At 49.0% G+C, this 18,250-nt stretch overlaps 1 protein-coding gene across 2 annotated transcripts in view; it reads right to left on the minus strand.

The window, feature by feature from the left end:
- Nucleotides 1–386: 386 nt before the first annotated feature.
- Nucleotides 387–18,250, minus strand: part of CDK5RAP2 (CDK5 regulatory subunit associated protein 2) — a 170,626-nt gene continuing 152,762 nt past the window's right edge. For both annotated transcript variants that reach the window (XM_081065527.1, XM_081065526.1), the window contains exons 32-37: nt 16,106–16,183; nt 14,828–15,093; nt 12,412–12,555; nt 5,468–5,594; nt 1,025–1,071; nt 387–549 (exon numbers count right to left, since the gene is read on the minus strand). In XM_081065527.1, the coding sequence (XP_080921653.1) occupies nt 493–549; nt 1,025–1,071; nt 5,468–5,594; nt 12,412–12,555; nt 14,828–15,093; nt 16,106–16,183 (719 nt within the window). In that variant the 3' untranslated portion in view covers nt 387–492. The remainder of the gene's footprint in view (nt 550–1,024; nt 1,072–5,467; nt 5,595–12,411; nt 12,556–14,827; nt 15,094–16,105; nt 16,184–18,250) is intronic.

Here is an 18,250-nt window from a genome sequence, read left to right on the forward strand (position 1 = left end):
TGGACATCTCAGTGGGCTCAGCAGAGAGCTCGGGCGACACCTGCGGGACACACCACCCCCGAGACCCCAGCCTGTCCCACTGGGTGTGTGGGACCTGGGCTTTGAGGCTCCACACAAAATAACTGCATCAGCAAGGGGGAAGGAACCACTTAGTGACTCTTAAAACTGCGGGGCCGGCTGAGCACTAACAGAGCTGATGGACGGGAAGTCACCACCGAACGTATGACACAGTGACACCTCGGCCCCACGGGCTGCCCAAGGTACAATGCCCAGTGCCCGCACGCTCGAGACCGGTAAACACCCCAGGGCAGAGCACCTGAATCTCACTCCACAACCACCCTTAGGCCAACTTCAAGAGAGAAAACATTAAGAGGAAAAATAGATTTCCTTTGTAGAGCTCTTTTTTCCTCAGTAAGTAGGAACCACACTTGTAACAAAGCGACAGCACGAGCTCAGTGGGGAACCACAAGCTTTATTGGCTGGAAGTTCTCCTCAGGAGCCTGGTCTGCTGGGACTGGATGTTCCCGGATGGGCACCCACGGGCCTAAGCTGGGAAAAGGGAGGAAGAAAAGGATAATTTTAAGTCCAATGGAGGGTTTCTGAAGTATGTCCCTGACAGAGGTAAACATGAGACTGTTATTCTGAAGCTACTTTCAAAGACACACTGTTTGGTCAGTAAATATTTACAGAACCAAATGACAATGAGATCATATTGTACTCATTCATTCAAAAAATATCAGATGCCTACTATGTGCCAGGCACTATTCACTGTATTTCTCACCAGTAAAAATAGTACACAAGGTTAATAATGAGAAGCACTGAAACCATGGGATGGTAAAATGAAAATTTTCATGCACTGCTGGCACAAAAATGTAACTGTATGTGGAGGACACAACTGTATGTGGAGGACACGTATCCTGGTTTCACCTTCAACTTCATTTTGCAAAAGAAGTCATTTCCTGCCCTGCACCCACTCCCCCTGCCCAAAACGGCTTTCAATGAAAGAAATTCAAAGGGGCATTACCTCCAGGTTTCCTCTGGCCTTCCGAAGGATTTTGTGGGTTACGACCACTGAGGAGAGAGCACAGAATAGGATGATTACATACAGGTGCCCGGGAAGACGGTGTAAAAGCCAGGTGCAGGGAGGAGGAGCCCCCTGACCCCCGAGTGGCTCACACAACCCTGAAGCAGCCAGACCGAGAGCTGTGAAGGCCCCACCTGCCCATCACACACCCCAGGACCAAATATTCCATCAGAAAGGGTGGACCAGTCCCTGCTAAGCCACACCTCACGGCGATACCAGAGGTAGAGCAGAGCATGCTACGCCATTTCTAGAAGACACAGTGAGGCTCTGCAAGGCCAGCTGGATGCCCAGGTATGCCCAGGGCTCACCGCTCTGGGCCTGGGGGGGTGATGGTGCAGAGGCAAGAGGCCTGTGTCCGCTTAGAACCCCGCATGCCGCATGCTCTGGTTTCCTAGGCTGACCGGAGAAGAAGTGCTGGGAAGTGGCTGTGCCCCACTCCAAGCAAAGCCACGTGTGAAGGTCAATTGTGTAGAGTCAAACTTGGCTATGGCAGTTCCTAGAGCAGGCTTCTGATGACCCAGGAAAAAAGAACTCTGGGGTTCTTCCTTCTTGGCTGCCCTTTAGCTGGTAGAGGAGCTCAACATGATTCCCTTCATGTCACCCTCTCCCACGACAGGAGGGTGGGCAGGAGGGCTGCAGCGGTGCCTCTGAGCTGTGTGCAGGCAGATGGCCAGCGTATCAGAGCCCACGGGAGGAATGAGGGTGTCCCTCTTTCAGGGCAGCGACTGTAAAGTAAGGTGGCTTCCTCCCTCAGTCTTTCTCTCGTCCAACACAAACTCCAGCAGCAGGAATGCCGCTACGTAATAGATTGCTGGGCCTGATCAGGGGCCTGTTCTAAATAGGGTTTGGGGGGGCCAGGGCAAAAGTTCACTCCATGGGGAAGACAGACACAGGCTCTGGAACTGGGCCTGTAGCCAGTGGTGCCCAAGGCTGAAACAGACTCCCCATCACGCTCCCCAATGGCTCCCTGAGAACGAGAGCCATGTCACAGCCTTGACAAAATACTTATTTCTTGCCTCACCAACATTTCCATCTGGAAATAATGAAGTGCATTTGCAATCTGTGACACCAGGGGAAGGACAGGCAGTGTGGGATTCTTTCAAAATTGGGCAAAATGAACTCCAGAGGTACTCGCTGCCTCTGGGGCCCCGCCCCCTGAACCCCAGCTGCAGAGCAGGGTTTTACCCTGGGTCCAGGCATATGCTTTGGCGTGTCCTAAATCCCTGAAAACTAAGTGCAAATCTTTGTGTGTACACAGATATATGCATCTGTCTGGAGAGAGATCACACCTCTCCTGAGAGTCGCCAATAGGCCTGTGACCCAGAAAAATTAAGGATCACAGCTGTGGGGGTTAAAAAATAACACTGGAACAGGACCAAAAGAACAAGACTGCCAGTGGAAGAGCTGAGGCTCACCTGTCCCAAGGCTGAAGGGGGCCCCACACCTGAACAGCACTGCCCACCTTCCAGAGCACGGAAATCCCCACTGCGATGAGAAGTTCGAGGGACAGAGCAGTACAGGGCACACCCCAAGCCCAGGCTTGCCCGGCGCACAGGCGAGACTCGAACCCAGCTCTGTGTGGCTCAGCGCAGGGCACCTTCCAGTCAGCAGTACTGGCATCCACCAGCCTCAGTGGTGTCTAGCTGGTGACAACTGTGACCTCAGCGAATACCCCCAACCCGTGCAGCAGGTATGCCTGTCTCAGAGGCTGAAAGTGAAAGCAGGTGGCGCCAGGTAACATGGCGAGGGAGTGACGGGTCCTCGGGGCTCACAGGGACACCCTTTTCTTCCTTTCTACTGCAGACTCTGGGAGGAAACATAGTGTTCAGCTTGGCCTAGGCAGGACCAGCCCTGGGCCCTCACTCCTGCCCATCACCATGCGGGGAAGGGACAGGAAGGGACACTCTCCAACTTTCCCTCAGTCCCGTAGAGCCAGAAGCAGACTGTGAGGCTGGCAGGGTTCAGGAAAGTTCCAAGGACCCGAGTCATCGGGATGAGCTGCAGAGCCAGACCAAGGAGAAGGAGTCACAGTCCAGGGTCTGCCACCAGCTGTGCGACCTTGGGCAAGCCCCATACCTGGCTCTAAGCTGAGCCCCCACTTTGTGCCAGGCCTTGGAGATACAGAGAGGGGTGACACCATCTTAGCACGGGAATGGGATTTGGTCCGACGTACTGGAAAAAAGAGGCAGTGAACTAACTTGCTGAGCGTCTACTCTGTCCCCGGGAAGCATACAATAAAGTTCAGGTATCATGACATCTGGCTTGACAGATGAGAAAACTGAGGCACTTTTTATCAAGTTGTGTTTAGAACCCAGGCTTGTGTGGCCAGTCCTTTGGAATAACTGTCTCCACTCACAGATGACAAATCTGAAGTTCAGCGAGTTGAAGTGATTTACTCCAGGTCACACAGGAGACGGCGCTCTGACCTGCGCTCACTACGTACCCCGGGCTCACTGACCCAGGACTCGGTCGGGGCCCTGTCGTCTGGTCTGCACGGTAACTCACCCTCCTGAACCTACTGCCCACTTCTGAAATCCGCTCACCTGCGAACAGGGTTAACTTTAGGTGCCCTGTGACCGGGGCTGCCGAGGAGGAGGAGAGAGGCCAAGGTGCTGGCTTTCCCTGGACTTGGCGGCTGAGCAAAAGCTCTACTTCCTGCCTCCTTACTGCTCCAGGAGTCCGACCCAAACGTGCCACAGGTCCCTCAGACACGATCACAACTGGCACCGTCTCCCCCAGGTGCCCTCCAGAGCTCCGATTCTCTCCAGGTGACATGAACCCCACGGACACTTACCACGCTGCCAGAACCACCTCCTTGGTATCTTTCAAAGCTTCCCCTCTCCTCCACGGAGTGTCGGCCCCGTCAGACCTCCCCAATGCCTGCCTGGGGGGCTGCTGCAGCCCCCAGAGAGATCACCCTACGTCCTGGCCCCTCTGTGCTTAGCCATGGGACCTCTTGACACACAAGGACCATGGCAGTCCCCGCTGCTCATGCGGTCTGACCCACAAGGCCTTTTGTGACCTGGTCCCTACTTATCCCTCTCACTTCATCTCTCCCAGCAAAACCGAGGCATGTCCTAAGCATGTTCCTGAACACTCAGTTCTCGCCCAGGAGGCCACCTGACGGAATCCTGTTCCCACCCCTTCTCTAACTCCTACTCACCCCTCAAGATCCCACTGGTCCAGGGCCTTGAGCAGACACATCGTCCTGCAGCTCATTTCTGTGTCTCCCCATGAAGTCAAAGCTCCATACTGCCAAGAACTGTCTCATTCACCTCTGTCCCCAGATCCTGGCCTGGGGGCACAGGGCAGGAACTATGCGCTTGGCATCTCTTTTGCTGTTCAATCTGTCAGTCTCAGTGCTTTCAGAAGGCTCCGGGGGTGGGGGGCACTACGGAGAACTGCTTGACGATAATCTGTGTCCTGTGCCCCAGAAAGGCTGCACTTGGGTAAGGCAGCGGCACAGGGCCGCGAGGAAAGCGCTGCATCAGCAGTTCTCCTACGACAGGGACACAGGCAGGCAGCCCGAGGCAGGGCCGTGCTGCCACAGGCACTGGAGGAAACGCAGGGGGCTGCCTGCTCCTCTAAGCACGTGGCTGAGTGAGTGCTGAGGGCTTAAAGCGGGGAAATGCAGCTGCTCCCACCCATCTCAGAAGCTCGTAGATCTGGGCTGGGGATGCCCCGGAGTCGCTCTGCATCTGTCTCGAAAAAATGTTTCTCAAATCTGTCCCCCGCTCTTATGCCCACTGCCCGCTGAGGCTCTCTCGCCTGCCTGGCTGGAGAACCGGCTCCCTCCCGCACGGGGCGGCTGCAGCCTCTCTTGCATGCTTGGCTTGGAGTGCGAGCCACCCCGAGCCTGCCACCGAAGGCCTTTCACCGTCAGTCCTGGTCCCCTGACCCTCCTGCCTCAACCACTGGTAGCTCTTACTCCAGCAACATGAACTACTGCTGTTGACAATGCAAAACCTTATTTCTTCCTTCTCTGCCTTTGTCGACACTGTTCCCTTTCCATCTGACCAACGCCGACTCCTCTCTGCAGACCTAGCTCAGGCGTTGCTTCGTCCAAGAAGCCCACCTCCTAGGACAGAGTGATACCCGCCTCACTCCCACCTCAGCGCTCCCTAGGACCCTACACATGTCCCTGTCACTACACATGCCCAATGAGATGACAGTCCCTGGCATAGAGTGGCCCCTCTGTAAAAGTACATTAAGTGAATCCATTGTCTGTGTGGGTCAGAAGGATGAAGCATGAAAGGAAACCCGTAAACAGAAGGCATGATGAGAAACGATCTGAGCATCGAAGCGGGTAGTCGAGGCTGGCTTTTTGGTCCTCAGAGGCAGGAAGTGGTCAACATGGCGGCCGCCCCCCAGCCGTTCACTTACACTGATCAAAGATGACTTTTTCCTGGTGCTTGCTCAGCTGCAAAAGCTTCACGGTGTTTTGTAACTTCTTTTCTTGTTCAAACAATTTTTTCTGTAGTTTGGTGATCTCTGCCTTCATTTCTCCAGTCTAAAGAGAAAAGGAATTAGAAAAATGAACAAAGAACATAAAACATCAAATCACCTGGGCAGGATTACAAAACCAGAACAAAAGATGCTCAACCTTACTAACAGAGATATTCGAATAAAAACTAGAAGCCATGTTCTGCTGGTCAGATTGGCAAAACCAGGTAGGATCCAGTGATAAGGGTGTGGGGAAAGCCCTCAGGACTGCTGGTGGCCTGGGAACTGGCATGGCCCAGGTGGAAATTATAAAATTTCCAAATTATAAAAGGCGCTTAACCCTTTGACCCAGCAATTTACCCCAAGGAATGAAAATACAAGCACAAGACCATGCCTGTGCTCAAGGACGTTCATCTTAGCGCTGTTCATAACAGGAAAAAATAAACAACCTGATTTGTTTCAATAGGGTCTAGATAAATGAATTATGGTACTTCCGGTACAGACAATGGAATAATTTTGCAGCTATTAAAAATGATGTTGTAGAATTCTATTTATTGTCATGGAAAGATGGTAATAATTAGTGATACAAAGAGCCCAGAGTAGCTATTGTATATCAGGCATTCCCGTTTCATAAAAATTGAGTACATATACCTATATCCGTTGATGGGTATATCAAGATGTCTAGAAAAATTTCATGACACAGAGACGTCATCAAAATGTGAACAGTGATTACCCCCAAGCAATGGGATCTGGAATGTTTTATTGACATTTTTAAAAATTTATCCAAACTGACTGAATTTTTTAACAAAAACTACAATGCTGATTATAAAGAAATTTTAATGTTTAAATCTTAAAAAGAGACATAAGTATTACCAGGAAAGTATGATCCATTAGGACAATCTATTTTGATTTATCAGAGGTGGAAAAAGTGCGGATGGGCAGCAAAAGCTGAGGCCCCAGGCCTCTGACGTGCCATCTGCAGACCATAGAGGCCACTCAACAAGTCTCCACCTGATCCGTTCAGAGGGTTAGGGACACTCTCCTTCTTGTAAAATACCCTGACTATACGGTACCCTGGCACCGACTACTCTGCTACACTGAAACACCTCTGCTCTCGAGGGCTGTCAGCTTACAAACAGTCACTTTAGTTTGTTCCCAAACTTACTTATGGCAGTTGTTTGTACTGGTAATCAGTTACAGCATGTCCTCGAATAACATTTCATTCGTTCAATGTCGTTTCATTATCATGCTGATGAGAAGCCACAGGAAATTAAGTCTTGTTCGTATCAATTAGCCTATGGCACAATTGGTTTTGTCATGTCATTTTGCTTAAAAGCCACAGAAACTCCACTGCTGATGCCATGTAACTAGCAAGTCACTCCCTGTCCCTAAGCCTCTGTTTCCCAATCTGCAGAAGTGGAGGCGTGGCCTCGATGATCGTCTCTGGGGATCCTTCTAGCTCTAAGACTCTGGGTCATAAACAACCAAAAAAACCCATCTCTGCCCTGGGATCCGCTCCTCAGAACCCACCCCCAGCATCTCTAAGCAGGGGCCTCACGGAAAGGCCTGCTCAGAAGGCACCCCCAGAATGAGTCACTGCTTTGAAATCTAATAGAAACTGAGTTTCCTGAGAAGTGGTGTTCTATTTCCTTAGCCTTCTGGACAACTTCTGTGTTTGCCTCTGTGTGAGCTGGTGATCACTCCATTACCTTTATCAGTAGTAAGCTTGCAAAAACTAATTTAAGTATATAATGGAGAAATGAAAGTATGTTTCTACATAAAATTGTGTATGATGAACTGAATGTATTTAAAGGTCCATTTATATGTATTTTTATGTAACATGTAGTTTAATAAAGTTTCTGTTTATGGGGGAAAACCGTCTCAGTACCTATTGACGATGTTAAGGGAGGACTTACTGCATATGATTTCATTATTAAGTAAACCCATGAAATATGTGTGTGAAAAGAGAATTGTTTGTATGAAAACTAACATATGCTTCAGGAAAGACTTGATAAAGGCAAGGCACTAAAAAGCACATTTCTGGCAAATTAGGTGTGGGTGAATTGACTACAAAAGTTGTGGGAGGAACATGTTCTAGAAGAATTCTGTCTTCAAATTGCTTTGCAAGTGTCTAAGGTTTTCCTTCATCTTAAAGAAACAGAAATTGGAAGTGACAGACATACATTATGGATGTAGTTTATGAAAGAAAGAAAATGTAGAACTCCAATCAGCATACCCATATTCAAAGAAAAGGCCCTAGCCCTACATCAAAAGAATGGCAAATGAATGTACATTTAACTGTTAAACTAATGTTTAAAGCATGTATCATTTTTTGATTGCCTGCTTTAACCTACTTTTAAGATTAACCAATTGTGTTAGCTCTGAGGACTTCAACTGTTCTTCCAAAACAGACCCTAATTTAAACATTAGGTTTTCTTTGATTCTCTTCCTCATTCTCAGAGCCCACAAAGATTTGTGTTCTGGTCATGGCTTCAAAGGCCACACATTCTAGGACAGTCACTCTATATTCAGAGCCTTTGTTCCTTCCACAGCTATAAAATAGGGATGATCCCTGGCCCACCCTTCCCCCTACAATAGAGAGAGTGAGACTCAAATGAGATGACCCCTGAGACAGAGTGTGATGACTTCACCCCTTCCTGGACAGCCTCTATTCTGCCCGGTCAGCCTCTACTCCTCTTTCTAAAGTCAACTCAGGCATCACCTCCTCTAGGAAGCTTTCCTTGAGCCTTTTCCCCACCGGGAGTCCAGGTTGGTTTCTGCTCCCCTGGGTACCCATTGTGCCTGGTACCCCTTTTACCCCCTTCACTGCCCATATCCTGCTGGATGGTCATTTACTTAGGGGGGTTAATTTTCACCTGCGCTCTCAAAACATTGTATATGTCTATCCAGCACTTAAACAAGGAATTTAGATGATTTATGTGTCTGCTGTTCCTCTGAGCTAAAATCTTCATTTTCACAGGAATGAATACACCCCGGTAAAAACAGCAGGGCTCCAAAGCCCTGCTCAGTCACTCCCAGCTGTTGTGATGATGGAGCAGGGGAGCTTCAGTTCTTATTTCTGGAAAATGGGAATAATAACACCTAACTCTCGGAAGCTGCTGCGAGGAATAAAGTGAGAGGCTGAGTGCAGAGCAGAGGGCGTGGCATCAGGGAGCTCAACAGGGCGACTCCTCCCTCAGGCCACCGGGCTGAGCTGAGCTGAGCTGAAAACCACACCCTCCCAGGAGGCCTCCATCTTCCTCCTGAGCCGTCTGCCAGACTTCTGGAGCTGGGTTTTTTGTTGTTTTTTCTTTTTGGTTGTTTTCTTTTTTATAATGAAAATTCTCACATATTTACAAAAGTAGAAAGATTAGAACAGTGAACCAACCACCAGGTACCCATCCAGCATCAGCAATGATCAAATCGTGGTCAAGCTTGTTTCATCGACATCCCTGCCCATCCTCACCCTAAATTATTTTAAAAATCAGTCCTAGAAGCCCGTCATATCTCATCCATCAAATATTTTCGTATATAGCTCTAGAAGAACAAAATTCTGTAAAAAAAAAACCAAAAACCCACAATATAACAATCACATCTCAAACAATGACAATAATTGCTTCATATTCCCAAATGTGTCAATAGACACATTTCCCTGATTGCATCACAATTTTCTTTTTCGAACAACTGGTTTGATTTCACTTAAATTGGAATACAAATGAACGGCATGTTTTGCATATGACGGATGTGCCTTTTAAATTTCTTTTAATCCAGTGGTTCTCAGAGCAACAAAAGGACTTATAAAACAGATCACTGGGGCCGCTCCAACTTTGAGTCAGTGGGTGTGGGGAGTGAGGCCCACAAATGTGCTTTTCCAACAAGTTTCCAGATGATGCTGATACCGCTACTCCAGGACCCTAATTTCAGAACAGCGATAAATCTCCCTCCGGTGTCTCTTTCCTTCTAGGACGAAAAGATGTTCTAAGCTCATATTGTACGTTTCCTGCCACAGACCTAGAATCAAACCATTTCTCCAAGGAGCCCTATTTCCCTGTAGTGGGAAAAGGTATTTAGAAAGCACAATTTGGCACTAAAGGTGCTCACTGGTTCTGGATTGGACATTTTTAAAGCCTTTTAAGTAAAGAGAGCTAGTATAATTTTTCAATAGGAAATACACCATGAGTTCATACTGATATTTCCAATTCAAATAAAGGACTGCAGGATTTTTACTTCTTTGATTTTTTAAACATTTATTATATTTCTTCCCTGACAGTAAAAAAACCCCCAAAACTCAACATAATTGGTTATTTGCTTCATATCACAAATAGAAATATAATAGTTTCATCATATCGATATTACTAACAATTTCATCACTGAAAACAGTTTATAATTTTTTTGCAGTTCTTTTTACCCTGAGTCTTTCCACTAGGAACACTATACAGTCAAATTATTGTTTTAGTCATTGAAATGTTTCCTCTTTGTGTAGTTATGCCCTTAATACGATACATACTGAGGTTTGTTGGTTTCATCTTGCTACGAATGTTTAGAAGTTGCTTTCTCATTTTGATGTATTTTTATGTATAATTATGTGAAGCACTTACATGGTTTCAACGTCAAATGGACAAAACCAGGTCTATTCAGAGAAAGCTACTTTCCATCCCTACAAGTGGCCCGTTGCGCTGTTATTGTTTACCCTTCCATTTAAAGCAAAATTTATAAAGGAAAGTTGTGCCTCTCTCCCCATAGCTTTCTTAGATAAATGGGTGTACAGGCTCACACTTTCAGGAGTGGGCCTAGGGACTGCAGGGGATGGTCCCTTAAATGCAAAAGGCACATTAACGACACTCAGGAAATGCGAGGCAGTATGAAACCATCGGGATTGCTGGGGAAAACTTGGAAATCTGATTTACACACATTTCACACCAAGAAAAAGGCACTGTATGAAACACAGGCAGGGACAGCAGAGTGGCCAGAGGCAATTTAACGGCACACAGGGGGGTCTGCGTACACCAGCAAGCATGTGGGAGCTCCAAGCATGTGGAAGCATTTCCGAGGTCCTTCCTGTGGCTCTGAAATTCTATGATGCCAAAGTGAGCATAATCAATTCCCGAGAAAGCCTGGGAGAAAAGGAGCGAATCATGACCAGTCCCTGGGCTGACCTGTTAGTGGGCGAGGTCAGCGTGACTACAATTTACACACACGCACACACACACACACACACACACACGAAATGAGAACTGCATTCTGTCTAGTTAACGGACATGACTAAGTACTGGGAGCGTGATTACACTGTGGGCAAACTGTTTCGTGCAGGTACGCTGTGCTCTAAAAATCACATGGGCAAATACTTGTTTGAGAGTTTAAGAGGAAATCATTCATTGATTCGTTCAAAAACAGGAAGGAAACAGACTTGGCCCCTCATGGAAAGTACAGGGAGACAGACATTAAACGAAAATATAATTTGTGATAAGAGCGGTAGTGAAACAGAGAGGATGCTGTGACTGAGTGAACAGGGCGCCCTCTCTGACCTTGAAGTAACATTTAAGCGGAGATCTGAAAGGTGAGAAGGAGACAGCCAGCGGGAGGGCGGTGGGGGACAGACAGGCAGACAGAGCATCAGTGTCATCAAAACCTAAGACGGAAAAGAGCTTGGTGGGTTAGAAGAAAAGGAGAGGCCCGTGTGAGGCTGGAACCCACTGGGCCCTCTCCTTCCCTCCGACATTCCATCTTCCAGTCCAGGCCCCCACCAGCTGAAAGTGAGGCAAGACATGATTTTCCTGCATTGTAACTGGTTACGCACTACCCCAGGCTTAGCGTACCCAACTTCCTCCCCAGGATCCCAAGAGGGAAATCACTGGACAGATTCCTTAGAACCTCCCAAGTAGAGCGTTGCTTCACTGCTACTCCCTTGCCGTGGCTGACAGATCTGACAGCGATCAAAAGGGGTTTAACTAGACAAGCAATGGCCTGGGATGCAAATTTCCCTTCTGCCTTCCCGCTGGCTTGTGGCAAGAATTTATAGGTTAGATAAATAAAGGGGGAAATATCTATCAGGCCCCCAAGCAGAGTTCGAACTCCTCCTTAACCCGTGTGCTGCTTCTGCCAGAAAGGTTTCCCTGATTACCAGAGTGGGTGCTCCCCTGTCAAATACTACATGTTTCCCACAGACAAAAACCTGGGATCACTGCTGCTCTGCCTTACTCCTGATTGGGGTCCGGGGTATGGGCATGGGTGTGGGGGCAACTGCTCTTAATTCAGTCACAAGAAGTTATTGCAAAGTTGAGCTTTGAAGAGACGTTTCAATGGTTTTATATAATAAATGGTTTTCATTGAGTAAAAAAAGTAGCATCTAAGTAGTTAAAACAAATTTGAACCAGGCCCACTAAGTATGATGCTGAAAGCTAACATGACATTAGACGGTCCAGGGAAAGGCACCTGAACTGAGAAAGACGGAGGAGAAGGAATGAGCTAGTCCACAGGACATGCTGGGACCTGAAGCCGTAAAGTGAAATTGATTCCTTGGACTCAGACACTTGTGCTTTCAAACCAGCTCTGCCACCCTGAGCACGGCCCTCAACCCCCGACCCTCAGTCTCCTCCTGTACAGAAGACAAACAGGATTTCCCTCAACAGAGCTATGCAAGGAATGGGGGCAGGGCTGGGTTGGGGCAGCAGGGGTGCTGGGGATGAAGTGAGAATACCCCGGGAGCAGCCAACACGATGCCCGGCGTGCCCCTCTTAGCAGGCATGGCACCTACCCCGCCCTCTGACACAGTTCCTAACTGAGGGCACATCTACCAGGAGGCAGGCCCTGGGCTGGACGTAAAGGAGATGGAGAGCCAAGCCCAAGCGGCATCCTTGAGCCTCAATGCGCCTGTCGCCACCCACCTGCTCACAGTGAGGTGTGCCCTGGTCCTGTGTGGGGAGGGACGCCCTCCGGAGAAGCGTCAGTGACCTCGCAGCCTCTTCCAGGATCAGCTTGGCCATGTTCACGCTGGCGATAAACCTGCTCAGAGGTGCCGAGTGCAGACCCTGCATGGGGGGACAGGAAGGTTGCTACACGTAGTCCGGAGAAGATTACGGACAAGCTGGCTTTAATGGACAGCATAAATCTCCAGACAAGGCCTTGTGCTCCACATGCTGAGCAAGGGCTGGTACCAGACGACACCAATTTATTGTTCGTAAAGCCTGGTGAGTTATAGATCGCGAGAGAATTTCGGCAGTGATTTTAGCCCAATCAATAACCATGATTAAGGACCACCTGCATTAACTATATTTACTACACCCAGAAGCCGGTCTGTGGTCAGACCGCTCACTGCTCTGCGGCCCACGGAGCCTCCCCAGAAAGCAAACGACGCCAACGGTGAGTGACACAACGCGACAGTTCTGTCTCAGCCGTCCCTGCTAAACGCTCTGCTTACTGCCAGTATGACAGTGCGGCCCTGTCAAGCCCCTCACCCTCTCTGCGGGCAGAAGCAAACTCAAATCGGGGGATGTCAAAGGCATGAGAAAGCAAACAACAAGCCAGAGGGGAAAACACAAAATACATTCCAAAAAAAAATGAAAAGAGCATTGCCTACATAATAAAATAAATACAAAATAAAACTACACACACTTGTTAGCTATCAAATTGGCAAAAAACCACTTAGAAATAAAAGTACTCAGTGACGACAAAGGGGTAGTGATACAACAATATTTGGGGAAAGCAATGTAGCAAGTTATCACAAGTGGCCTGAACGGCTCACAACCTTCGCGTGCTACATCTACGTCTGGGAATTTATCCCTATGAACTGATCAGAGACACAACCAGAGATCCATCTGTAAGGATCATGAGAGCTTTAAATGTCCACCAACCAGGTGAAAGAACAAATAAACATGTGGATACATGTCAGCTTCTTTTCAGCCATTAAAAGTTCTAGGTACAGAGAGAATGAGATAGGAAAAATGTTAATATAATGTGAACTGAAAGTCAAAATATGAAATTCACATATGTCTGAGTCAGTTTTATTAAACTTTATGAATGAGCTAAAGGTCTGTATCAAAATGTTAAGTGTTGAGCACTATATGGTATTTTTACAGATGTTTTGTTTTTATGCTTTTCTATAGTTTCTAGCTTTTGTACAATAAAGATTATAATTAGAAAAGACCGGCAATCTTAGTAATACCTATTAATTCATTTAACAAGTAGTTACCATGCCCCTATTCCATGCCAGGCCTTGTGCTAGGTACCGGGTACACAATACTGAGCAAAACAGACACGCTCCCCGCTATCCCGGACCTTATTATCTAGTAGACTATACAATGCAAAACGGACTTTCCCAATATAACAATAGAAGAAAATAAAACAAAAAGGCCAATCAGCTATCAGGAAGTTGGGGACTCAAGTATCCTCAGTAAGGACATGAGAAGAGGGACTATGGAAGCTTGGATGCTGGATCCAGTCTGTCCAGGGGGCCGAAGGAAATTTGAGCCCAAGCCTTGGAGGAAGTGAATGAGTGAATGAGTGACTTTGTCACAAGCATGGCACATGGGTCCTCAACAACAGGTAACTTTAAAATGAGCAGGGTTCGAGTAGGATGAGGCAGGAAGGAGGGAGAGGGCAAAGGGCCTGAGGGGTCTTCCCAGCCAGTGGGCACAGGAAGTGGCTGGCAAGCAGGACGACAGCACGAGCCCAGGCTGACAGGGGCAGGGCACACGGGGAAACTGGAGGTGTCGGTGGGGAGCAAGGCGGTAGCAGACCAACCAATTAGAAACCCTTGGCATCTAAACAGTACCAGGGGAAAGTGGAGTTTTCTGTACAGGTGAGCGAGGTGACAAACAATGTGCTTCAGGAAGCAGTGTCATGACAGAGAAAGAGGACGCCTTGGGGGCCAGAGAACTGAGTTCACTTCTTCACTACTCCAGGTTACTGCACGTCAACATCTGGCAAGCGGGGATGACATCACAGAGCGTGGATGGGTGACGGCTAGGTGACTGGGTAGATGAACGATGGACGGACACAGCGAGAGGCTGAAGGATAAAAGGATGGATGGGGACTGGATGGACAGAGGCGGTCATGGGTGGATGCCAGTGAAGCGAGGGCAGAAAGGCAGAGCACCAACCCCAGCAAGTGTTCTTCCCACAGGAAACAAAAGTCCCCCACACTGGACCTGACCTCTGAGCTCTCGTAGGCTATTTCCAAGCTCCTCGTTTCAGGCCTTCCTGAGGACACGTGTGCGCCCTGCCGCCTAGCACCCTCAGCCAACACGTCCCCTCCTGTCCTCAGTGAGGGTCTGTCTCCCTCCAGCTCTGTCAGGCAGGTTACCTTTGTTCCTAGCTCTGGGCTTGTGGAGCCGGGAGCCTCTCGGACCTGAGTGCCCATCTCAGCAAGGAGCTCCTGGCAGTCAGCAATCTGCTTACAGAGGGCTTCGTAGTCCTCAATCAGGCCCACGACATGACAGCCACGCTTGCTGGCCCACAGGTGGTGGCCAGGGACCAGGTGGGACGTGCATGGGCTGCTGGTGGCCGAGCTCACACTGACACAAGCGAGGGAGTCCATGTCACTTGCAGAGGACGGAGGACTTGCTGAAGCTACAGAATGAGAGGGAAGATGTCACATCTATTGGGGGCAGCATCCTGCGTTGGACAAGCTGCATTCAGTGCTGTGACACCAGCCAGGAGAGCTAAAAGCAGCCCTCAGGCCCAAATGCCACCTGACACAGCCCAGAGAGAAGGGGCCAGGCTCCAGGACCTCAGTCTGTATGTCACCCCCATACGGGGCTTATTCCTCTTGTGGGCAAGTTCAATTCAATTCAACCCCCACTTAATGAGATGGGGCGCCCACTCTGCAGAAGACCCCCGATTCCCACAGATGAGTCAAGCCAGCGCTCGCGGTCTAATCAGAACAGATACCATGGGGGAGGTGTAATAGCACAAAGACACAGAGCCGGGGCTCAGTTAAACATAAGCAATTCTCTGTGCAGGAAGGGAGATCAAGGAAGGCTTCCTAGAAGAACCAACAGTTGAGCTGGGTTGGACAGATAGCAAGAATTACGCTAGGCAAAGGTAAAATCCTGTTGCGTTTTACTTTGGGATCAACAGAAGTCTGGATACATAATTCTCACTGGGGACATCTGGAAAGGCATTTCACAGAGCAGCTTGCATTCATGATGAGTCCTGAGGAAGTAGCAGGATTTTCACGGGCAGAGAATGGGACAAGGGCCGTCTGGAAAAGGAGAGAGCCACAGTGCAAAGTCCCAGTGAGAGGAAAGTGGGAGCCTTTACGCAGGATGGTGACCCTTCTGTACAAGAATATGAGAGCAGAAGGGTAAGGCTGGACGGGCCCACTGGGGCTGCATGCTGAAAGCCCTGTGAAGGTGTCACACTTTCATCAACAGAGACCCAGTGATGTCGTTGAGGTTGAGAACAGTTAGGAGATTAAACTGGCTTGGAGAATGAGATCACCAGCTAGAGATGCTGAGACCATGAAACCCCAAATCCTGCCAAACACCCGCTTGGGACCAGGGACCCCTTTTTTTTCAATTTAAAATGTCCTACTGCCAAACCCAACCCTGCCATCGTTACCCAGACTTCAGCTTTTTACCTGATCTCGGTGTCACTGCCAGGGTGGAATCAAACAGATCACACGAATTATCAATTGCCACAGGACATCTGCCACCATCTACAAAATGCAAAATAAGAGAAGGAAATAAACTGTGAAAAGGTTGTTTCACTGTCATCAGCATTTGAGAACGCGCTGACGGGGAATACAGGGAAGTACCCGACCCACACAGCACCCTTTCCCATCATCAGCAGGCATGAATCCTGCCAGGCCCTGTGCAGGACACTGGGGACAAGAGTGAGCAGGCCCGGTCCCCTCCCTGGAAGGACCCTCTTGCCAGACAAGTAAACAGGCAGCTTCCCTTCAGGGTGGTCAGGGCCAAGGGTGGGAAGCATGGAGGCTGTGGGAGCTCAGGTGAGGGGTGCGGACCCCGAGGAGAGAAGGAAATGCAGGCAGGGAAACGAGCAGGAGCAAAGGCACGGAGGAGCCGTCACGACACGCCTAGAGCGAAGCAGCTCCAATGGCTGAGCACAGGGTGCAAGGGAAGGACGCGGTGAGCTAGGGACCTGCTCAAGGGTGTGATGCGGGGCAACGTCCAGCTGAGGTCTGTGTTCCGGACTGAAGGAGGGAGCCTGGACGCTGCTGTAGCAACCCAAGCAAGGGGGAAGAATGACCTGACGTAGTACTTGGGAGGTGACGCATTTGAAGCAAGGTAAGGAGGTGAAACCAACTGGATGATCTGTGACATTCTCTAATTTAGAAAGCACTTTCACATCGGAACTCTCAGCAGCTCAGTGGGCGGGATGGCACCATAATTCAGATTTCCTGGAAGAGGAGACCAAGGGGCAGAGACAGAAAGGGTCTGCCTAGTATTACCCAGAGTGCGGGTGGCAGGGCGAGGACGGTGACACGGCCTTCGGACGCCCCGCCCAGCTCCTGCCACCCAGGCACACTATCCCCTGCCAGGGATCGTCTTCTGCCCACACCAGCAGCCTTTAGAGCAGAACTTTCAAACAGGTGCACTTAGACAGTACTGAAAAGCCTTCTGCAAAGGAAGAAACGCTGCCGCCTATGATAGAATTCTAATCTTCACCCAAGGACATTGAGGACACTGGAGGACGTTTCCATGGGGGCGGCACTGTGAGCTTTGAACACATTCTCCTGGACGCCTCTTAGGACGCCCAGCCAGGGCTGACCCTGGACAAATTTGAAAAGCAGACACAGGCTGGCGAGTGGCCTCCTCACTGGAGCTGCCCCAACTCTTCTTGGGAATCCAAAGCACTGAACCGTTCTCCCTGCTCCGGTCTCCCCTTGCCCACCCCCACCATCCCCTCGGTCCCGTCTCCTCAAAGCCCGAAGAAGGGCTGGGAGCGGACCTATATCTGAAACGACATCCCGTGCAGAAGGTGGCAACATGGCACCCTCCCGACCCTTTGAGATTTCCCTAATGGAATTTTATTCTAAGAATATTACTGAACAGCAAAAGGCACATTCACATCCACATTTACTAAAGCTCCAAATCAGAGGCCACTTCAACAATCACCAGGGTAATGGTTTGGTGACTGACAATCTGCAAACAATAATTAGGAAATATTTACGCTGTAATATTGGGCAAAAACAAAAAAAGAACACAGAATGGCACAAAAACCAATTTGAAAACTATACACTTATGCCTACATTTGGTTATAAAAGGAAGGGAAATATGCAAAGTAAAAAAAATTATCATTTGTAGATTCATGAAGGATTTTTTTTCCACTTTTTTTTTCATATTGTCGCATCGTCTTTTTGGTTAAAATTTTAAAACCCTTATCAAGGAGAAACCAATGAGCCAATCACCACAAGCTCTAAAGCAGAGTGACTGGGTACTCTTCAAGAGATTTTAAGTTTTTAATTAAAGGCAACAGACATAACGCACAATCCAAGTAAAGGGAAATCCAACCTTTCACACAACACTTCTTTATAAAGCAGTTGACATTCCTTGTCCCTCTGGATGCAGGCATTAGAACCGTGCTCCCCAGACACCCAAGGCTCTGGTAGGGCAGGCGGTGCTCAGGGCCCGCACTGGACTCGGAGTGAGAGACGAGTTCTAGGTGCAGCCCTGCCTCTGCTTGCGTCGCTTTGCGCAAGTCCAGTGCCCTCTCTGGGTCTTAGGTCCTTCATCCAGAGCAGAGGATGGCCTGGCCGACT

Source organism: Rhinolophus hipposideros, assembly GCF_964194185.1.
Source record: "Rhinolophus hipposideros genome assembly, chromosome: 11".
NCBI lineage: Eukaryota > Metazoa > Chordata > Mammalia > Chiroptera > Rhinolophidae > Rhinolophus > Rhinolophus hipposideros.